At 39.5% G+C, this 24,303-nt stretch overlaps 1 protein-coding gene across 1 annotated transcript; it reads right to left on the bottom strand.

The window, feature by feature from the left end:
* Nucleotides 1-325: 325 nt before the first annotated feature.
* LOC146608852 (NLR family CARD domain-containing protein 3-like) lies at nt 326-23,877 on the bottom strand. The gene is made up of 4 exons (XM_085348541.1): nt 23,817-23,877; nt 6,960-7,241; nt 583-2,353; nt 326-503 (listed from the first exon to the last, which is right to left on the bottom strand). The coding sequence occupies exons 2-4, from the start codon at nt 7,231-7,233 to the stop codon at nt 326-328; spliced, it is 2,223 nt and encodes a 740-aa protein (XP_085204667.1). The 5' UTR covers nt 7,234-7,241; nt 23,817-23,877.
* Between the last annotated feature and the right edge of the window lie 426 nt (nt 23,878-24,303).

Genomic DNA, 24,303 nt, shown 5'->3' with positions numbered 1-24,303 from the left:
AGAAATAAATATATAATAAACAAACAAAAATAGATAATAAATGAAAGCCAGGTCTGAAAGGTGAGTTTGGCTTTAAAAGCATGAAAACACACTGCTGTCTTCAGGAAGGCTGCTCCAGTAACAGAAAGTCATCTACATGTGGGTTTAGTTCTGACTTTAGGGACAAGTAAAAAAATAAAATAAAATAAAAACATCTGTCCAGACAACCTGACAGTCAAAAATATAAACTCAGGAACTTAAAAGGAAAATTGTGCTGACTTTGAACGTCCGCATCAAGATAAACTTACAGATTTAAGAGTCAAAAAGTGTCAAAACGTCTGTATCCTTACCTGAGAGTTTCAAGTTTACAGTCAGGACTCTTTAGTCCAACACACAGCAAATCCAATTCTGAATCCTGCAGGTAGTTCGAGCTCAGGTCCAGCTCTCTCAGATGATTGGATGGGGAGCTGAGAATTTCAGACAAAGCTTCAAAGCTTCTTTTTGAGAGTTCACAATCTCTCAGCCTGAGGAAGAATAACAATGGAGACATATTCTTTTATTCATCTAGCATTATTAAACATATTTGTTCATAGATTCACTTACAGCACTTTCTTGGATGCTTTGACCACTGGCAGCAGCTTCAAAAATGCCTTCTCTGAACGGGAGTATTTCTTCAGGTCGAACTCATCCAGATCTGATGACAGTAAGATGAAGACCAGAGCCGACCACTGAGCAGGAGACAGTTGATCTGTGGAGAGACGTCCTGATCTCAGGGACTGTTGGATCTCCTCCACTAGAGAACGATCATCCAGTTCATTCAGACAGTGGAGCAGGTTGATGCTTTTCTCTGCAGACAGTTTCCCACTGAGCTTCTTCTTGATGTACTGGACTGTTTCCTGATTGGTCTGTGAGCTACTTCCTGTCTCTGTCAGCATGCATAGAAGATCCTGATTGGTCTGCAGTGAAAGACCCAGGAGGAAGCGGAGGAACAAGTCCAGGTGTCCATTTGGACTCTCTAAGGCTTTGTCCACAGCACTCTGGTAGAAGTCTTTTACAGTAAGTGTTTTCTGGAAGATTTTAAAGAGAGGAGATTGTTTCTTAAGCAGGTTGACTCCAGAGTTGATGAAGGTCAGATAGACATGAAGAGCAGCAAAGAACTCCTGAATGCTCAGATGGACGAAACAGTAAACGACACCGGTGAACATGTGACACTCATCAGCTTTAAAGATCTGTGTGAACACTCCTGAGTACACTGAGGCTGCTCTGATATCGATGCCACACTCTGTCAGGTCTGATTTATAGAAGATCAGGTTTCCTTTCTGCAGCTGATCAAAGGCCAGTTTTCCCAGAGACTCAATGATCTTCCTGCATGAATCTGTCTCAGCTCCTCCATCATACTTGATGTCCTTCGTTTTTAGGTGAAATAGCACAAGGCGTAGGTAGAGCTCTGTGAGAGTCTTAGGCAGATCTTTGCTCTCTTTGTTCTTCATGACAAACTCCAGAACTGTAGCAGTGATCCAGCAGAAGACTGGGATGTAGCACATGATGTGGAGGCTTCGTGATGTCTTGATGTGGGAGATGATGCTGCTGGCCTGCTCCGAATCTCCGAATCTCTTCCTGAAGTACTCCTCCTTCTGTGGGTCAGTGAACCCTCTGACTTCTGTCACCATGTCAACAATGTCACAAAGGATCTTATTGGCTGCTGCAGGTCGTGTGGTTATCCAGAGGCGAGCAGAGGGAAGCAGTTTCCCCCTGATGAGGTTTATCAGCAGCACATCCACTGAGGTGGACTTTCTAGGGTCAGTCAGGATTGTAGTTTTGTGGAAGTCCAGAGGAGGTCGACACTCATCCAGACCATCAAAGATGAACACAACCTGGAAGTCTTCAAAGCTGCAGATTCCTGCTTCTTTGGTTTCAGTAAAGAAGTGATGAACAAGTTCCACCAAGCTGAACTTTTCCTCTTTCCGCAGATTCAGCTCTCTGAAAGTGAATGGAAACATGAACTGGATGTCCTGGTTGGCTTTGTCTTCAGCCCAGTCCAGGGTGAACTTCCGTGTTAGGACTGTTTTCCCAATGCCAGCCACTCCCATTGTCAGCACTGTTCTGATTGGTTTATCTCTTCCAGGTGGGAGTTTAAAGATGTCTTCTTGTCTGATGGTTGTTTCTGGTCTGTCTGGTTTCCTGGATGCTGTTTCAATCTGTCTGACCTCATGTTCATCATTAACCTCTGCAGTCCCTCCCCCTGTGATGTAGAGCTCTGTGTAGATCTGACTCAGGAGGGTCGGGTTTTCTGTTGTAGAAATCCCCTCGAGCACACACTGGAACTTCTGCTTCAGGTCTGACTTGAGTTTGAGCTGACACTCAGTGAGAATCTCTGCATGAATAAACAGCAAATGACACAAATGAGAAAACTGCATTCTGGTTACTGTGGTTATGTGTTCAGTTCACTGGACTCTTGGTGTCATGATCCGGGTGAGTCTGAGTAACTTTCCACAGCATCAGCTCTCCTCGCCTGGGTGGAGCCCTCCTCACTCCTCCCTGCTCCTCACCTGTTGCCAATTACTCCGGCAGTATCTATGAGCAGCACTCACAATGAACCTTCTCCAGATTGTGTGCTTAGCACAGTCAGTTCTCTGCCTCACATTTTGTCTTGTGCTCCTCAGCTTGTTTCGCGTAACCCTCTTTTCCTGTTCCCTAGTCGGCACCTGGATACATCTTCCAACTCTCGCCATAAGTCACGCCTCAGGATTCTGGCCTGCCACTGCTGGGAAAACTCACTCTTGCAAACTGCCATCCTCAGCTGCCTGCCTCCCTGTGCACCCACATCTCACTTTGTACCCAGATTTAATTCATCTCCTCCTCCAGCTGATCTCCACCTGCAGCCACGTAACACCTCTTAGTTTTTAAATCTTGGACTCATTCACTACACTGTGGACCACTCTGATTATTATCTCCTTTGTTCCAGTGATCCTGGATAGTTTCTATTCGCCCGATTCTGCCCCTGTTGTTCCTTTGACCTGCCTCAGCTTATGTTCTGGCCTCAGCTCTGCACTTCTCATAATACCTCGCTTGCTGTTGAATTTAGCCGTGATTCAGCTTTCTCTGTCAAGAAATCTAGTAAAATACATTTCTGTTAAAAGTCACTCAGCCTCCGTTTTTTGGTTCTGTGCTTGACTCCATTCCTTTTCATGAGCCATTGAGCCCTGACACTTGGGTTATAACTAGACTTGTAGTCAAGACCGCCTAATCCGAGACCAAGACAAGACCAAGACCAGAGGGTATCGAGACCAAGACAAGACCAAGACCAAGTTGAGACGAGACCAAGACCGAGACTGAGACGAGACGAGACCAAGACCAAGACCGAGACAAAAAAAGTCTTTAAACTGCAGCCAGATGCTATTCTATATACATATGCAGGACACCTTAAACTAGTTTTTTAATTAAGCAACAAGGCAGAACAAAGTCGGGCCTGTATCAAGACACAGGGACTAAACCCCAATTCAACCAGACCCAGAACTGATCTGGAATTAAAACAGGACTACAACAGTAACCAAGACAGAACCAGAATCAGAACTAGATGATAGTAGCACTAAAAAATCATCATAGACCTGCACTACACTTATTTTTTAATTCTACCAAAGTACAATATTTAGATTGAGAAAAGTTTATATAATTATGTAGCCTTGTTGTGCAAACGTAATAAATATAGAATTTGAAAAGTAACAAATGGTATCTAAAAAGAAACACTAGGTACTAGATACATGTTCTGATGAGTTTTGGCAAACAACCATTTGACTAACATGTGTGTCTCACCTGCTCTTGTTCATCTCTGTTCTGTCCTCATTCTCTCTCTCCCTCTCTGCTCCTCTCTCTCCCTCTTTGTGCTGACAATCAAGCCAAACACCAACATCATCAACTATACAGTTGAAACCACATATTTATGTACTCTTCAGATAAAAACACAAACACTTTTTAATTGTAACATCAAATCAGACTAAATGTTTATTTTTTTAGATTGATAAATATAAAAAACATATTTGTTAACTTTAAGAGTAAAGAGAGAAACTATCTGTATTTCTTAATAGCAAATGGCACCAAATTGTATTCAGATTGAGCCACACTTATGGAGCTCCACAGTTCTTTTCCTGGTGTTTTGGTTGATATCTCTTGATTTTCCCATGTCAAAGAAACAGGCTCTGTGTTTTGCCTTATATGCATCCACAGCTGTGCCACCAGTTTACTCACATGGACTCTACTAACCTATCAGAAGCTTCTTCAGCTCAGAATCGAATCGTCTGGAGTTTCTTATTAATTAACAATAAACTTAGTGTACATGTACTCCTAAATTTGATGAAAGTGATTAAAATAGACAGCTCCCTCTTTTTATTCTGACATTTAACTAATTCAAAAGATATTTCAACATTTATTTATCTAAAACAAAAGTTTACTCTAAATTGATGTTTAACAGTAAAAAAAAGTTTTTATGTTTTCTCCATAAAGTGTATGTAAATATCTGGTTTCAAATAACCTCCTGTGTACACATGAATATCTGCTCTTTGGGTTGGTTTGATTAAAATGGGACCAGCAGCAGGTTTAAGGTTGTACATTAAGATTGTGTACATCAGTACACAATTGAAACCGATTTAGAGAGTTTGTTTAGCCGTGGAGGGTAACAACTGAAAATATGAAATGTAAATCTCTAAAGAAACAGCATTGTTGCTGTTCGGCTTTTCATTTCGCCATTTGTTGATTCACTCGAAGAGCAAGTAACGCAACCAAGTGATCAGTTTGATATCAATCTTTTGTGATACACCGTCATATTTACATTATTAGTTCAGTACGAATGATTTGCTTTGGTACCTGGTCAAACTTAAGCTGTCCTCTGTCTGCAGCAAACTCGCAGCCAGCAGCTTCTCCCCCCTGGCTCACATGGGTGCTGTGCTCAGTCGCCTAGTGCCTGAGCTCGGATCATACCAAAATTAGGGGGAATTTACGACGGTGCGCTCTGTGCTTCGTGTGTTGTTTTTGTTTTATACAGTTGTCAGTCAGGCATCTAACTAAAAAATTACACTCCAAAAGACCCCATGCTTCTGAAAAAATGACCCGGGCTTAAGCCCAGTAAGCCACCCCCCCCGCTCCGCTGATGGTTGACTCCAAATCTCCCGAACACTATGTCGATTTGAGAACGCAAGACCGAAACAGCGAGACCGAGACCGAGACCAAGACAAAAGTCCGTCGAGACCAAGACGAGACCAAGACCACGTAAAAGTGGTCTCGAGACCGGTCTCGAGACATCCAACTCTAGTTATAACTGAGGGCAGGTTTTATAGAGACACATTTGATTTAATTGTGTTTATTTATACAGCACCAAATCAATACTAGAAACATTTCACATATTACATAAACAACACTATGGAGCCAGTAATGAATAAATATGTAGAATAAATGAAAGAATTTCAAGTATAAACGTTTTTTTTAATTCCTCCAAATAACAACAACAGTCACCCCAATGTGCTTTATATTGTAAGATAAAGAACCTACAATAATACAACAGAAAAAACCCAACTATCTTTTTGGGTCCTGAAAACTGAAGGCTCTGCCTCCCATTCTACTTTTAAATACTCTGTGAACAACAAGTAGGCCTGCAGTGTGAGAGCGAAGTGCTCTAATAGGGTCATATGGTACTACAAGGTCATTAAGATAAGATGGGGCCTGATTATTTAAGACCTTGTATGTGAGGAGCAGGATTTTGAATTCTGGATTTAACAGGAAGCCAATGAAGGGAAGCCGATACAGGAGAAATCTGCTCTCTCTTTCTAGTCCCTGTCAGGACTCTTGCTGCAGCATTTTGGATTAACTGAAGGCTTTTCAGGGAATTTTTTGGACTTCCTGATAATAATGAATTACAGTAGTCCAGCCTGGAAGTAATAAATGCATGAACTAGTTTTTCAGTGTCACTCTGAGACAGGATATTTCTAACTTTAGTTGCACAAATGGAAGAAAGCAGTCTTACATGTTTGTTTAATATGTGCGTTGAAGGACATGTCCTGGTCAAAAATGACTCCAAGGTTCCTCACAGCGTTACTGGAGGCCAAGGTAATGCCATCCAGAGTAAGAATCTGCTTAGATACCATATTTCTAAGATTTTCAGGGCCGAGTACAATAACCTCAGTTTTATCTGTATTAAGAAGCAGAAAGTTAGCGGCCATCCAGGTCTTTATGTCTTTAAGACGTTCCTGCAGTTTAATTGGTGTGTGTTATCTGACTTCATGGACAGATGGAGCTGGGTGTCATCAGCATAGCAGTGTAAATGTATGCTATGTCTTCTAATGATGCTGCCTAAGGGAAGCTTGGTAACTGGAGCGTTGCCAGCAGAAGGCTGAAGTGGAATCTCCCAGAAAGCTGCAGAAGAAAAAACATGAGCTGAAATGGTGGATTTCAGTCAAATAAGGAGAACTGTGGCTTTCCTCCAACCTTTGACCAATCACCTTAGTGTCCTGTTTATCAACCATAATAAAAAGCATTTACTGTCTGGGCATTTTTTTGTTTGGGTCTCCAAACAGCAGAAAGAAATGGCAGCCATTTTTTTTAACTTTACCTTCAACTGGTAAATAGATTTAAGAAAAAGCACTTTGATCATATTTGTGACGTGTCCCAAACTGTTGTTGTCGCCTCATTTATGTTGATAAAACAGCTCTAAAACCAATCTGACAATATAAATCTGTAAAATGGGCAGAAAACCTGCTGCTGGTCCCATTTTAATCAAACCAACCCAAAGAGCAGATATTCATGTGTACACAGGAGGTTATTTGTGCAGATGCATAAAACACAAACTGTTGGCTTTCTGCAGTCTCTCACTCCTGAAAGTGTTGGCAAGTGCTTTGGATTTATTATTTATATAGATTTTAATGGCACCTGTGTAATGTTAACTAATGTTTTTATTGTTTATGTATTTTTTGTTTAGTCATTCCCTGACTTACCTGTGGGTTCTGGGATGGTTTTATTTAAATTCTCCAACAGATCATTCTTGTTTATCCTCCCCAAAAGATTTTTAGTGACTTCAAAAGTGTTGATAGAGTAGGTATCAAACATCAGATCCACTATGTCCGTCCTCTCTGCATTCTCCAGTTCACTCTCTGGGATTGCTGGTAAACCTTCTACAGACCCATTCTTCAGATGCCACTTAAATTCTTCAAAGTCATCACGTCCCAAATCCTTCAAAGTCCCCAGAAGGATTTCTTTAGGTGTCGTCATCTTTTACCCTGTAAGGATCCGATAAACAAAGACTGTAACAACAGCTGGAGAGGTAATTGTCTGATTTATCAGAATTTAACTTGATTCTAACAGCAGTTCATCACAATAAATTTCTAAGGCTCAGAATGCAACAAAATTGCATATAAAGAAGCACATAGAGAAGTATCCAAGTAACACTTTGCTACAATATAAAACAAACTATTATAAATAAAGAAAATATATAAACTAAATATATACACTACCCGTCAAACGTTTTAGAACAGCCCAATTTTTCCAGTGTTTTCGTCACGGTTTGCGAGCCGTGTGTAAATTATCAAAGGACCCTTTATGCAGGCAGCTCAGATGCAAGTGAGTTTATTCATCACATGGTGATACAAACAGAAATGGCGAAGGTGAGCATGGAAACTAAGCAAAAACCTAAAAACTAATAGTACACGAATATGAAGAAGTACACGAAGGGAAGACGAAAACACGGAACACAAGGGGTGGGAGCAAAGCACCACAACACATCACTATATAGACAGTTACACAGAGGGAGACACAGAAGGCAACAACACAGGGCAGAACAAATGGACAGAGAAGACTAAACACAGAACAGAGCGCACAGAGAAACAAGGGGGACAGGGAATCAAAACCTAGGAAGCATAGAATAACTCACAAACTAAACTGGCATAACACAAAAATCACAAAGAACTGAAACCACTAGCTCAGGAGACCCAGGACCCTGACAGATACACAGACAAACCAGCAACTAACAGAGGCAAACACAAGGCTTAAATACACAGAGGGATAACGAGGGAATGAGACACAGAAGGAGGACACAGCTGGGAGTGATTGACAAGACGAGACAGAGGAAACGCAAACTAAACACAGTGACATGAGACACGGACCTTCACAACAAAGCAGGAAATACAAAGACTGAACTTAGAGGTACAACAAAACACAGAACCAAAACGTAAGAATAAACAAAGATACATCATGAAATCAAAGATTAACAATACAAAACAGAAAACACTGAGTCACAGACCCAGGATCGTGACAGTTTTATTGAAAATATCCTTTTTATTTCTCATTGCACTCTGAAATGAAAGCATAGTACAAATAAGCAGTTGGAGTTAAAAATAAATCATGAAACACATTTATAGACCAAAGTTTATTCTAAACGTCTGACTGAACACACCCGTGGCTTCTGTCTACAATAGAAATCAAATATTCTCCCATATCTGTAGCAGATGTTCCCGTAAACGTGGACCTTGTAATAATAATAATAATAATAACTTTATTTAGAAAGCGCTTTCAAACAAAGTGCTGTACAACTAAAGAGATAAATTAAATAAAAGCGATACATAGCAATACAGGTAAAAGACACAATACAAGTTAAAAACAATAAAAATGTAAAAACTAAAAGCCATAGAATTAAGACATGTAGGATCGGGTGAACAAATGTGTCTTCAACTTGGTTTTAAAAACCTCCACAGAGCAGCCTGCCGAATATCTTGTGGGAGGTTGTTCCACAGAAACGGGGCATGAAAAGAAAAAGCTCTCCAATTGTCTTTTTTCTGGCTCTAAGAACTTTTAGAAGACCAGAGTCCTGAGATCGGAGAGCACGAGATGGAACATAAAGGTGTAAAAGGTCGGAGAGGTATGAAGGTGCCAATCCGTTTAAAGCCTTGTAGGTGAGCAGCAGGACCTTAAAATCTGCTCGAACCTGACAAGGTAGCCAGTGAAGACATCTCAGAACGGGGTAATGTGCTCAAATTTCCCAGTTCTTGTTAAAATGCGAGCAGCTGCATTTTGCACCAACGCCAGAATCTCAGGTTAAACCTCACAAAACTTTAACAACCACCAAACAGCTGAAACAGTAAATGAGAGCAGGAACACGGATTCTGCACAAAGACGTAAACACAAAGCTCAGAGCCGCCGACACATCAGAATCAGTGAGATGTCGCCTTTCTCACCCGATGGCACGGACACGGTCGGGGCTGAAAGCCGACAGCTCGCTGATTCTGATGTTTCGGCGGCTCCGAGCTTTGTGTTTACGTCCTTTTTACGCTGATTCTAAAGCTGTTAGTTTTATCTCTCTCCAAACAATATTGACTGAACCAGCAGCAAAAGAAGATCCAAACTACGCTTCACATAAACATCGTCATGAACTCACTCTGACTTTTGCTGTTTTGCTTCCACCAGGATAAAATCACACGTCATGCACAGCTCTCTCTCTCTCTCTCTCTCTCACACACACAGTTTCCTGTCTAAAAATCTGTTTTCTGCATTATTCGCTTGCTTGTTACGCACAAGTCTACCGTTGTTTACAGCGCTGTCGGCCGCTGTTTTTTTCCTTTTACTTACTTCCGAAAAGAAAACCTAATTTCTGCCGTTCAACAGGCTTCTGAACAAATTTAAACTTTTTAAAATTATGCAAATTGCAAAACGCTGTGTCTGTCATAAAACCGCTGTAACTTCAGAGGTAATGTTCATATGTCGATTAATGGTTTTCTTTCGTTTTTGATCTACTGTAGAATATTTTTATAAAACCACCTTCATGTTTTTCTGTTTTATCTTCAGCTACTTTGACACAAAGGCCTCTGCTGTGATGCTCACACCTTTGATAAAGTCTTGCGAGTGTCAGCTTCCTTTTTATAGATACAAAAATATGTAAATGTACTGATCTGAATTATAATATTTCTGACTATCTGAGGCAAAATTTCCCAGATTCAAATCGAATTGAATCGAATCGTGGATCGAATTGATTCAGGACCTTGTGAATCGGAATCAAATCGATTCTAGAATTCAGTGACGATACCCTGCCCTATTTGCGACCATGTCAACATCCAGTCCAGGCTTTTTCAAGATTGGTACTACCACAGCTGATTTAAAACATTCAGGAAAGACTCAATGAAGTATTTAAAAGAAACAGGTTGTAGGGTCCTAATGCTGACCACAGTTCCTTTATAGCCCAGGCTGGTAGAGGATCCAAAGAACAGGTTGTACATCGAGCTGCTTTTACAACCTTACTTAATCCAGAAAGGGAAATAGAGATGGACCGATGCGATATTACGTATCGGTCCATCTCTATTTCTATTCATTTACGTCAGTATCAATACTGATTTTGTATGTATTTTGAAGGATTTGAACCAAAGGCAAAAAATACCATGAGCAAAAAATGGCAGTCATGATTATAAAATAGGGAGGTTTCTTTTTTTTTAACATAGATTAAACTCGTTAAATAAAACAACAAGTTTATGAGCTTTCTTGTTATTCACAAGTTTCAGCGATTTAGCCCAGAGTCTAAAGTCATTCAGCCATCTGTTTATACATGGTTTAGCTTTAAAGTATCTGCATTTGTGAAGAAAAAATTTTCCCATTAACAAAATCGTCCTAATCAACAGGTCAAAATCTGCATTCTCAGCAAGTATTCCAAACTTTATTACTGTCACCGTCAAATGTGGTAACTGAATTCTCCTGGACTGTAGCCAGCTCCACATGTCAGTCCAGAAGGAGTGCACTGATTCACAGTAGAAAAACAAGTGATCCAGACTTTCAATATCATTTTCACAAAATGTGCAGGCGTTCACATCTAAGTTAAATTTCCGTCTTAAGAATTCATTGGTTGGATAAACCTCATTAATGATTTTAAAGTGAACCTCTTTTACTTTAGGGGAAAGAGGAAGTGAAATATACTTTTTTCTTATCGCCTTAACCTCCATGGTCTCAAATTCTTTAAGGATATAATTTCTTTTAACCGGATTAGGGCAAATGTCGTTGATCAAAATATTCCTGATCACTTTGTTTGTAAACCTGCTGTCACCAAATTCAGCTCCAGCTATGCAGAGCTGCCTCAGTCCAGGAGAAATTTTAGAGTGCACAATATCTTCTTTTATCCTTGATCTCAAAGGGACTGGGATGGCTTTCACTAGGGATTTATATCTGTTAGCAGTACATCTTACATCAAATTTCTCACAAAACGTCTCATGTTTTAATAAGACCCCATTATCATCCGTAAAATGAGCTACAGCCCAAATCCCTTAAGATCTTCCAGTAGAGAAGGACCTGCTGATGGAAAGCTGAGAGTTTAACAGGTAACGAACTGCAATCAAAGTCACAACGTAACAAAAAGTCTATTCCACCCATTTTGCCAAAAATCACACTGGGAATAATGTTCCAAAAGGAATTTTTGTTCCTAATGAAAGATCTTAACCATTTCAGTTTTAGTACACCATTCATAACATCAAAGTCAATGGCATTAGCCCCACCCTCTTCATAATTCTTAATCATATCATTTTTCTTTATAGAATGACATTTGTTCCTCCATATGAACCTAAAATTAAGATTATTTATAGATTGAATTCGTTTTGGAGATATGGGCAGAGAAAAGGCTGGATAGATTAGTCTGGACAGACTGTCCATTTTGGTTAGCAAGATTCTCCCAAACAGAGTTATGTCCCTTTGCAGCCACCTGTTTAAAATTGACTTACACTTTTCTATATTGGCACAGATATTCTTATTTTCAGTTGATGTCTTATCCTTGCAAATTACAATGCCCAGATACTTCACCTCTTTTTTGATCTGTATATTATTTATTGCTTGCAGGGTACACTCATGCAGAGCTAGAATTTCTTATTCATTAATATTCAGCTGTAGGCCAGAAGCTTTGGAGAAGTGGTTGATCACCTGCAAGGCTAAAGGAATCTGGTCCTCATTTTTTAGAAACAGGGTGGTATCATCTGCGAGCTGACTGATTATTATCTGTTCACCCATCACAGTTAACCCCTCAATGTGACTGTTTTTAATCAAAATAGATAACTCAGCAACCATGATGAACAGAAGTGGTGAGCTGCTACATCCCTGCCTTATCCCTCTATTAACCTCAAACCTTGAACATGTACCATGTTCTAGCAAAACAGAGCTGTTAATGTCATTATATAGCATCTCTATAACATTGATAAATTCCTGTCCAAAACCAAAAGACTGCAGAGTTTTTAATATGAACGTATGTTCAACTGAGTCAAATGCTTTGTAAAAATCTAAGAACAGGATGTATCCTCTCTCTTGTGTCACGATGAGTTGTGTGGCTGTCAGTGGCTGGACCCACGTGCAGGACTCAGAGACAAAACATTAACTTAAACGACAGCTTTATTTGCTGGTGAGTCACCCTTGGCGATACATAAACAACAACTTAAACTAACTAGACTGGAGATGCTGAAGGTAGACGACAACGAATACACACACAACAAACGTGGAGGACGCAACAACTGGCAGGGAAAAACACAGGGCTTAAATACATACTGAGGTGATTAGGGAATGTGAAACAGGAGGAGAACACAGCTGGGACTCATCAGACATGACAAGACAAGGGGCGGCAAAACTCAACACATTGACATAGTACACAGACTTTCAAAGTAAAACAGGAAACTGAACAGACGTGGACTAAACTAGGGGATACAGTGACAGAACAAGAGACACACTGACAGAGATGACTGTATACTAACAGAAGTAACACAGAACCACGACCTAAGAAGGAGAACACAAGAAATGCCAAGGACCTAGGGACTTAGGAATACTAGCGACAAAAATCAAACCCAAGAGAATCAAAACACATCATGAAATCAAAGATAACTAATACAAACAGAAAAACACTGAGTCCACAGACTCAGGACCGTGACATCTTGGATTATTTCACTGTACTCAAGGAGGTCCAAAACCAGCCCAATATTGTTATGAATTAGTCTTCCTTTCAAAAAACCTGATTGTGTTTCACTGATAATGTTTGAGATGCCTTTCTTTAGCCTCTCAGCTACAGCTCCAGACAGGATCTTATAGTCAGTGTTTAAGGTGATGGGTCTTAAATTGTCTAAAATTCTTTTATCCTTACCCGATTTAGGGATCAGGGTTATCAGCGCTTGTTTCATGCTCGGCATCAGTTCTTTTTTTCTGTATCGATTCCTTTAATGCATCAAACAATAAAGTTCTTAGGTCCTTCCAGAAGAATTGATAAAAATTAGTAGTGAGTCCATCTGTCCCTGGGGACTTGTTTAATGCCATTTTCATGACCACCAAATCCAGTTCCTCAATTTGGCGGCCGCTACTAAGTTTTAAAATTACTCATACTAATCTTTCTGGGTCACAAAATAAACTTTTAACATATTTTCAGGCGAGAAAGTAGCTGTGTAAACATCAAATATCTGCTCGGTTTATCAAGATACCGCATATTTGCAAAAGTGCTTCGACGTTTTCGGAGACGTCTGCTACCCACCAGCACTATAGCCAGCCGGGAGCTCGAGGGTCACTGAAGCCGCCGAGAACGGCACAACTCCCGGCACATCATTTTCAGATCACCGCGGACTTTCGCTACTCAGGTTAAACATGATATATAAGTCCAGGGCCGTGCAGAGACGTTTAAAGGGGCGGGTGCTCAAAGTTAAAAAGGGGCACATTGAACCAGGCTGAATAACAACAACACACATTCATCAACAATCTAATATGGGATTGCATCATACTATATCACTGTTGTGAGGTGGCGACAAGGCAAAGCAAACGTAGTCGATGTTTTACCTGATGGGTACAATGTTGCTGTTGAGGGGTTGCTGTGGATAGTGCTGAAGGGCAGGGCTGTGTTGATCTGAGACTGTAGACATTAAAAAGTCCATAGGAGAGATGGTAGCTGATTAAACAAGTGTCATGAGATAATAACAAAATGCAAAGATTGGTGACAGTGCTTGGAACCATAAGGCAACAAAAAACTGTGAGAAACAAATTAGGCTCTGCCTGTGAATCACTCTTTGCTTCTCTTCTTCCTTCCATCCCATCATTTCATATATCACTCTCCACTTGCTGTCCATCTGAGAACAAGGCACAACTTGCTATTGCAATAAACTATAATCTAATTATCCACACCTAACAACTCTTGCACTTAATCTATAATAAAATGATGACAGAAAAATGTTATAGCACTGCCTTTAGTAGCCTCACACAGCTCCTACTGTTTCCTCCTCATGTCCTTACCAGCCATGTCTGGACAATGTTATATCATGAGTAATAATTTAAAAAAATCCATATACATAAAACAAGCACATGCACACACAGTGACATTTTAGACCTTCTTCAGAATACTGTATATACTATGGGCATAATGGTGCTGATCCAGAATCCTTACATTATTATTTATTACTAGAGCTACAATAATAAAGCAATGAGGAGGGGGAAGTAATAAATATGAAATAATGTATTTATGATGATTCCATTTGTTTCACTATCCACTCTGTGCAGGGCAAAGCTTATTACATTTTTAAACTGCAGAGATACAATAATTTTGCTGCTGTAAAATCCAAATTTTGTCTTATTTAAAATATAAATCTAATATAATCTGCTTCTTAAAGTATGTTCTTTAAAATACAACGTGTTTTTAATATATTATAATAATGCATAATTATGTGGACATGTATATTAGATCGTTTTTAGTGAAATATAATCCCCCCAGAAAGGCAGGAAATGCTCTGTAACTTACTTTAAAACTAAATATGTTCCCTAAAACGGTGACAGAGCTACAGACCTATGACAGCCTTACACAGGTAGCCAGCAGCTGTGACCAGCACTACATGTGCAGTTAATAAAAGGACAGGTAATGTTTGTCACGCTGTTGCACACACAGCACGCTCGTTTGTTTCAGTTCGTCAAATTGCCACAAGACAGCTTACCAACGTGTACGTAATAAGCTAATACTCCTGTGTGCTATACACTACAGTGTACGCTGTACACCTACTTACTGGTTTTGTCGCATCAGTCTGTGTCTCTGAGTTAACTTGTGTTTCTCCTACAGCTCCGGACCGCTAAAAATGCGCGTGCTCTTTGTGAGCTCGTTCCCGGCTCGTAACCAGCGCGTTCTGCCATCAAGGGCGATCATTGGTTAAATGTGATCATGTGACTGATGCAAGCCAGATCCTTTTATTTAGCAAAACTGTGATTAATAGTTAAATATTATTGTTGAGGGGCACAGACAGGACTCTGCACGCACACACACATAAAAATAAATAAAATAAAAAAATGTTTTTTAAAAGTTGCCTCAACAAAAGGGCACTTTGGGCACCCATCAGGAAAGGGGCGGGTGCTCAAGCCCCTCCAGCCCCCCCCCCCCTCTGCACGGGCCTGCATAACTTACTTAGACAACCTAAAAATGTTATTGTTTGGCTTTTTTCAGTGTTTTGTTTGTTCGTGAGTAAATCGGTTTGGCTGAGATTAAAGTTATTAGATTAGATTAGATAAAATAAAACTTTATTAATCCCCCGGGTGGGTTCCTCCTTGGTTTTTACACAGCTGAATAAACATCAAACAGAAAACTGATTAAACAGAAGTATGAGACGGTCGAGAATTTACTCCAGTGTCCTGTTATATTGCAGATAGCAAGGAACAGACGGCCGAGTTTATTAAACTCCACCGAGACAGCGGTGACGCTAATCAGAAGGCTAGACCGTCCAATTTCCCCAGCTGTTTACTTCCAGCATATCCAACCTTCTGAGGACCCAGCCCACGTACGCCGCGAAGGCCGGGTCGTCGGGAGGATGCAGCCGATGAATTTGGACACTGTCACTACCCGATCGGGGGTGTGCCAAATGGCGGAGTGAGTAGACGCTCTCTACCGAGTTCTGCACAGAAAGTTCGTGAACAACGGTAAAACCTCAACTTTATGCTGCTAACACTAACAATTCACTAAATAAGAGAAGATGCAGCAATCATAGGGCAAGAAGCAGCAGAATGCCGAATCAGAAAGGAGCGAAAAGGGGAAAGTTCCAAGTCTAAGATAGCGCCTGAGAATGCTAACGAGGAGAGTGCTACGCCCAGCAACGTGCTAATGGATAGCTTCCATAACTACGCAGCTACTACGGTGGCACTCACGTTAGCCGAAGAAGAAGTGGATGAGTTCCCACCTCTCCCTGTTACACCTCTCAAATCGCCAGCTCCGAAGAAGGTGATGTACGAACGCAGCAACTCTGACCCAGTTGATGTAAATGAGATAATTTCTCGTCTGTCGGCACTAATAAACACCAGGTCTGATAACATTGAGAGCATGGTGAGAGAGAACTCGAACATGGTGAAAGAGAATACGCTCCAGATTGAGGGTCTCAAAAAGACGATTGATTTTGTGTGCGCGGAAATGAAAGATATGAAGGGGAAAGTTTGCGACTTGGAAAAAAAAGTAACTAAAGAGGAAGGTCGAGTGGACAACTGCCAACAGAGAATCTCTGAGTTGGAAAGATATTCCAGGAGGTGGAATCTCAGACTACATGGAGTCAGGGAGGCTGAGAAAGAAGACGCAAGGGGAAAGGTGACTGTGATATGCCAGTCTGTTCTGCCAGAACAAAATCATAGGCTGCCTGACGTCATCGACACCGTACACCGACTCGGAGCCAAGCGACAAGGTAGCACCAGACCTAGAGGCATCATCGTGCAGTTCACCTACCGAATCTACAGAGATGCTGTATGGAAAGCAGCCAAAACATCCTCCTACCTGCAGGACAATCATTTGAGGTTCGCTGAAGATCTGTCCAGGGAGGACAGAGAACGTCGTGACAAACTGTGGCCGATGATAGACAAAGCCCCTAAGGAGGGTAAGCCGGCTTATTTCGTGGGAGGCCGAGGATTCATCAGTGGATCAGAAGTTTTCCCTCCTTCATAGAGACGCTTATTCAGTCTCCGAAATGACATTTCTGTAAGCTTGTTTACATGGTGAACTTGATATTTTCACCCTCAGGTTAAAGCTTTATTTTGTGTTGAAGAGTGTGTTTATTTATAAAAAGCTATATTTAAACCATAGTACAGTAGATAGTTAAATACTGTGTTTTTATAAGCTTAGTCACTCAGGGTTTTTACTGTTCTACTACCTAAATTGTGCAGCACCCGGTCCCCTTATCCTATAGATCTATTCTTAGTTGTAGAAGTTTAGAACTTACTTTTTCTCTTTCTTTTTTCTAATAACTTTGTCTTTTTCATTTGTTTCTCTTAATACCAGGGGTTTAAGACAAACATGTAAACGCAAAGCTTTGTTTTTATTTGCCAAACAATTTAAAACAGATTTTTGCTTTTTCCAAGAGAGTCATTCCACACCTGCTGATACAAATTTTTGGAAATCACAATGGGGTAATGAAGTCTGGTTGTCCCATGGCTCTGAGCGTTCTGCTGGAGTTGTCACGCTTAAAAATTCTTTTTCTGGAGATGTGTTACACTCTGACTGTGACACCTTAGGACACTACCTCTGCTCACTAATCAGACACAATAACAGTAAATATATATGGTTACAATAATAAAACTGAAAATGATAAATTACTTGACTCCTTAGAAGAAAGAATTAATTTCTGGCTCTCCAAATACCCAAATTCAGTCCTCTTAATTGGTGGAGACTTTAACATTGCTTTAGACAATACGGTTGATAGGTGGCCTCCAGGGCAGCAGTCTTCATACAGTGCAAACTTAAAAAATTTCATGGGAAAATTTAATCTTGTGGATATTTGGAGAGAAAAATTTCCAGATGATAGACTCTTTGCTTGGAGCAATAAGACAGGATCCAGGCAATCACGTATTGACTTTTGGCTTGTTTCTGACTGTATTGATAAAGATAATATTACTGTTAATATACTTGCCACGCCCCTCACTGATCATAGAGCAATTTACATTAACGTCCGAATGTTTACACTGGATAATATACCTCATAAATTCTCTTATTGGAAGTTAAATAATTCTTTACTAAAAGATAAAATGGTTAACATGCAGATTAATAAATTAATTGTTTATTATTGGAACAAAGCTAACAGAGAGAAGTCCTTTTGTACCAATTGGGAACTTTTTAAATTTGAAGCATGCAAATTCTTGAGAAGATATGGGAGTCAAATTGCTAAATTAAGGAAAGCTGAAGAACAAGAAGTAATAAGCAGAATTGCCTCTTATTACCAGAAGTCTCCAGAAGAAATCTCAGAGGAAGATAAATTAAGTTTACTAGAACTTCAAAATAAACTGGACGGTTTATATCGACGCAAGGCTGAGGGTGCTTTCATAAGATCCAGGAAGAGGTGGCTGGAGGAGGGCGAACAAAATTCTGCTTACTTTTTCAGACTTGAAAAATACAGATCAAAAACAAACTCTATTCATCAACTAAATATTAATGGCATTGTCTCTGACAATCCTGGAGAAATTTCACATTTCTGTGCCGAATTCTATACTAAACTATACAACTCAAAATATAATGAGGCTGTCTCAACAGGATTTTTCAATAATATTAAAAACCTAAAATCTATTGTTGTGGAAGATAGAAGTTATTGTGACAGCCCTCTGACTGTGGAGGAAGTTTGTAATTCCATTTCTGCACTTAAGGCCAATAAATCTCCCGGCACAGATGGTTTGACTGCAGAGTTTTATAAATCATTTTCTAATCTCCTGGCTCCATTTTTACTGCAGGTTTTTACAGAAAGTATAGAGAATAACATCCTCCCTCCTTCTCTAACTCAAGGTCTCATAACACTTATTCCAAAACCAAACAAAGACTTACTCTTTATTGATAATTGGAGACCCATCTCCCTGCTCAATAATGACTATAAGGTTATGGCTTTAATACTTGCTAACAGAATTAAAGAGGTCTTGGAAACAATTATTGATGAGACACAATCGGGCTTTATGAGAAACAGACACATTTCTAATAACATTAGACTGGTTTTGGATTTACTTGATTACTCTGATTTGGTATCTGACAATAGCTTCATTCTCTTCCTGGATTTTTATAAGGCTTTTGATACAATTGAACATCAATTTATTTTCCACTCTTTGGAAAAATTTGGCTTTGGCAAGTTTTTCTGTAAAGCTGTCAAAACCTTATACACAAATGGCAATAGTTCTATTAAAATGATTAACGGCTCCACCCCGAGATTTGACCTGAAACGTGGTATTCGCCAAGGATGTCCTATTTCACCATATTTATTTTTACTTTGTACACAAATTGTTGCAACTAATATTTCAAACAGTGTTGTACAAGGAATCACCATAGCTGATAAGGAGCTCGTCATCAGCCAGTTAGCCGATGACACCACACTCTTCTTGAAGAATGCAAACCAAATCCCTCCAGCTCTTACTGTGATTAGTGATTTCTCTGAGGCCTCTGGTTTATGCCTAAATCTAAAAAAGTGTGAGTTACTAGCATTTAAAGACTGCCCTGCAAATACTATCTGTAATATCTCTGTTAAACAAGAAGTCACATACTTGGGACTGTTAATATCCAAAGACCAAAAATCAAGATTCTCTTCAAACTTCACTCCAATTATACAGAAAACCCTAAAAAAGTTCAACCAGTGGCTGCAAAGGGACTTGTCTTTGAAAGGTAGAGTGTTAATTACTAAAGCAGAAGGGATATCCCGATTAACATATGCTGCTGTCTCCTTACATCTGGATAAGAAAATTAGTAAAGATATTGACCGTATGCTCTTTAATTTTATATGGAAAAACCGTACGCATTATATTAGAAAAACTGTTGTGATGAATAAGTACGAATCAGGTGGGCTTAACGTTTTAGACTTTTCTACTTTAAATAACACTTTCAAAATTAATTGGGCCAAACATTTTCTTAAAAACCCTACCTCTATCTGGAACTTTATACCACATTATATTTTCTCTTGTTTTGGTGGCTTTAATTTTGTTTTAAATTGTAATTACAATGTTGAGAAACTCCCTGTAAAGCTTTCATCCTTCCATAAGCAGGTCCTCTTAGCGTGGACCCTCATTTATAAACACAACTTCTCACCTCACAAATACCTCATCTGGAACAACAGAGATATTTTATAGAAAAATAAATCACTTTTCCTGGAAACTTGGGTCCAAAATGGGATCCTATTGGTGGCTCAGCTGGTGAATAAAGAGGGACAACTACTTACTTACAACGACTTTATTGCACTATATAATTTTCCAATCAGTGTTCAGGAATTCTCAATGGTGCTTGGTGCCATACCCTCAGGGACTTTAATATTATATAAAAACACTGACAGCTCAATATCTACCTCAGTCACTCTCCCTCAGGGGTGTCAAACTCAAATACACAGTGGGCCAAAATTCAAAACTGGAACAAGGTCGCGGGCTAACATTAATATTTACTGAAAAAAAAATCTTCCTCCAGATTTAAGAATGAATCTCTTCTTATGGACTCAAACAAGTTTTTCTGAAAAACTGAATATGGAACAAGCAAAGCTTAATACTAAACAATATATATATTAGCTGTATAATACCAGTAGGCCAGCTCTAATAGTAATTTGGTATGGCTTCGCGGGCCAGAGTTTGACACCTATGCTCTCCCTGATCCAGCTGAGTCACCAATAGGAAAAATCTGCTTTTCACAGGAACTTGGTAACAGCAATAAGAGAATACGTAGTTTATTCCAAGAAGATATCGTCTCTCTCCCATATGTAATATCTTATTGGAACCGATATGTTCCAGATATCAAGTGGAAGACAGTCTAGATGGTCCCCCATAAATATTTGATTGTAAATAAGGTGAAAGAAGTCTCATTTAAAATTCTACATAAATGTTATCCAGCCAGTCACTACATGGTAAAATTTAAAAGGGACATTAATACTAATTGTACTTTCTGTGGGGATCATCCAGAAACTGTGACACATCTTTTTTGGTACTGTTCTTTTACACAGAGATTCTGGAAGGAATTTAGCAGGTTTGTTATTGTCCATATTTTAAGGGAGTTTTCTTTACGATGGGAAAATTTTTTCTTCACAAATGCAGATACTTTAAAGCTAAACCATGTATAAACAGATGGCTGAATGACTTTAGACTCTGGGCTAAATCGCTGAAACTTGTGAATAACAAGAAAGCCCATAAACTTGTTGTTTTATTTAAAGAGTTTAATCTATGTTAAAAAAAAAAACTCCCTATTTTATAATCACGACTGCCCTTTTTTTGCACGTTATTTTTTGCCTTTGGTTCAAATCCTTCAATGACTGTTCTTTCTTTTTGTGCTAACTCTTTTAGCTTTGTGCTTATTGTTGTTGTTGTTGTTTTGTTTTTTTGTTCGTTTTGTTTGTTTGTTTGTTTTGCTATAATGCTCAACGGGGGCGGAGCGTGGGGGTGGCTTACTGGGCTTAAGCCCGGGTTGTTTTGTCAGAAGCCCGGGGTCTTTTGGAGTGTAATTTTTCATAGTTAGATGCCTGGCTGAAAACTGTATCAAACAAAAAGTACACACAATATTCGAAGCACATAGTGCACACTGTGGGAATTTACGACTGTGCGTGAATCCCCCCTGATATTGGTATGATCCGAGCTCAGGCACTAAGCAACTGAGCGAGGGGGCGGGGCAGCTGCTGCCAGCAGTGAGTGCGCTGTTGGAGAAACGGAGCCAGCCATACTAAGGAGAGCTGAAGTTTGACCAGGTACCAAAGAAAATCATTCGTACTGTACAAATAATGTAAATATGACGGTGCATCACGAAAGATTGATATCAAACTGATCACTTGACCAATATTACGTTACTTGCTCTTCGAGTGAATCAACAAATGGCGAAATGAAAAGCCGAACAAATGCTATTTTTTTAGAGAGTCTTAGCTTACGTGTGTTTATTTCATATTTTCAGTTCTTACCCTCCCCGACTAAATCGGTTTCAGTTATGTACTGAAACATAAGAATGGACATTCGAGGCTTCTTTCAAAGAAAAAACTCAGGTAGATGTTATTTTATATATTATGCTTTGTATGTTGTTCAGTATATTTCTATGCAAAACAAGAGGGATTTCAGTACACAGCAGGATATTCACATTTGTAACCAGATATTTACATACACTTTAGGGAGAAAACATAAAACATTTTTACTGTACAACATCAATTTAGAGTAAACTTTTGTTTTAGATAAATATTGAAATATCTTTTGAATTAGTTAAATGTCAGAATAAAGAGAGACAGAGCTGTCTATTTTTTATCACTTTCATCATATTAAGGAGTACATATACACTAAGTTTATTGTTAATTAATAAGAAAACTCCAGACGATTCCATTCTGAGCTGAAGAAGCTTCTGATAGGTTTGTAGAGTCCATGTGAGTAAACTGGTGGCACAGCTGTGGATGCATATAAGGCAAAACACAGAGCCTGTTTCTGTGACATGGGAACATCAAGAGATGTCAACCAAAACACCAGAAAAAGAACTGTGGAGCTCCATAAGTGTGGCTCAATCTGAATACAGTTTGGTGCCATTTGCTATTAAGAAATACAGATAGTTTCTCTCTTTACTCTTAAAGTTAACAAATATGTTTTTATATTTATCAATCTAAAAAAATAAACATTTTGTCTGATTTGATGTCACAATTAAAAAAGTGTTTTTATCTGAAGAGTAAATATCTGGTTTCAACTGTATATTTGATGATTGTCAGCACAAAGAGGGAGAGAGAGGAGAACGAGGACAGAACAGATGAACAAGAGCAGGTGAGACACGCATGTTAGTCAAATGGTCGTTTACCAAAAGTATCAGCGTATCATAGGTCCTCATGTATCTCGTACCTAGTGTTTCTTTTTAGGTTTGTTATTTTTCAAATTCTGTATTTATTAAGTTCTGCAGGCTTGTTTGTACAACAAGGCTGAATAATTATATAAACTTTTCTCAATCTAAATAGTGGACTTTGGTAGAATTAAAAAACAAGTGTAGTGCAGGTCTATGATGGTTTTTAGTGCTACTATCATCTAGTTCTGATTCTGGTTCTGTCTTGGTTAAGTCCTCAGTAGTCCTGATTTTGAACTGTTGTAGTCCTGTTTTAATTCTGGATCAGTTCTGGGTCTGGTTGAATTGGGGTTTAGTCCTCATGTCTTGATACAGCCCTGACCTTGTTCTGCCTTGCTGCTTAATTAAAAAACTCGTTTAAGGTGTCCTGCACATGTGATATAGATTTTTCCCTATATGAAGTCATTCTTTTTTGAACAGAGCCTATTAATCTTTCAGTCATTTCTACCCCCCCCCCCCCCCCCCCCCCCCAAAAAAAAAAAAAAAAATCCCACATGCATACTACTCTTTGGGCTAAGCCCCGGGTGTTTCAAATATCTGGCTCCGCCTCTGATGCTCAACCGAGGATGTAACATAATCGGATTAATTATGGTGCCTTGTATGTTATACTGTTGTTTGTAAATAAAGTTTAATTAAAAAAAAAAAGTTTCTGTCGCCATTTTAGTTTTTAAAAGACGTCGTGATAAGGGCGGGTCTTACTGTGAACCTGCGCGCTCATTGGCTAATAACTTGAGATTGACAAGCCGTTATCCAATGAGCGCGCGGCTTCTCCCAACATAAAGTAGTTTCCTTTGAAAAACCAAAGTCTGATTATTTTTGCATCCACTGACGGAGCCTGTTGTTCCCGCCACAGAGACACAGTAATGTCAGAGCGGTGTTAACACTCAGCTGCCTCAGCACAGCTCTCACTCTCTTCCTGCTCTCTCAGCTAAACTCACTTCCTCTCTACTTACAGGAAACCAGCGCTCAGAGGAGCCGACCGGCCTCACGTTTCACCCACAGACACGAACAGTGTGGAATTATTTTATGTCATAAGAAGAAACATATTCATGTTAACACTCACCTGCCTCAGCTCCACCTTCCTCCTCCTGCTGCTCTGAACTAGTGATGGGTCGTTCGCGAACGAAATGGCTCTTAGAGCCGGATCGTAGACGTGAACAACGCAGCCGCCTCCTTATCACGAGCCGTCACATGTTTTTTTTTTTTCTTTCTCTCAGCCTCTCTCTCTCTCTCTTGCACTTTTTTTCTGCTTCACAGGAACAGAGGCAGAGAGAGAGAAAGAGCCAGGGCCAACAACGTCACATTAGAAAGGTATAGTAATCATCCACAACTATTTTCAGTTGGAGATGATAAAGGATTCAGAAAGTTTATTCATGCAGGTCCATATGACAGAGAATGTGCATGTTCTTTTTGTTTTCATATTTTAATTTATATTTAATTGTGTTGTGGTTTGCAGTGTGTTGTGTTGTTTCACTTTAAATTTGTAAAAGGAAAAAGCTGAAAATTTAAATAGGTAAAAGTTGAAATGTGAATAGTTGATTTTTGTATTA

Source organism: Diplotaxodon limnothrissa, linkage group LG23, assembly GCF_057381915.1.
Source record: "Diplotaxodon limnothrissa isolate DT_005_m linkage group LG23, D_limnothrissa_male_GT1.1, whole genome shotgun sequence".
Taxonomy (NCBI): domain Eukaryota; kingdom Metazoa; phylum Chordata; class Actinopteri; order Cichliformes; family Cichlidae; genus Diplotaxodon; species Diplotaxodon limnothrissa.
Note: the sequence above shows the minus strand (reverse complement) of the source record. Positions and strands in the feature narration are given on the sequence as shown.

Excerpts from the sequence above, each read along its gene's own strand:
- LOC146608852 (XM_085348541.1), bottom strand. The coding sequence starts at position 7,233 with ATGACGACACCTAAAGAAATCCTTCTGGGGACTTTGAAGGATTTGGGA. Across the intron at positions 2,354-6,959 it reads AACCATCCCAGAACCCACAG|AGATTCTCACTGAGTGTCAG; the intron begins GTAAGTCAGGGA and ends TTATTCATGCAG. Across the intron at positions 504-582 it reads AAAGCATCCAAGAAAGTGCT|GCTGAGAGATTGTGAACTCT; the intron begins GTAAGTGAATCT and ends ATTCTTCCTCAG.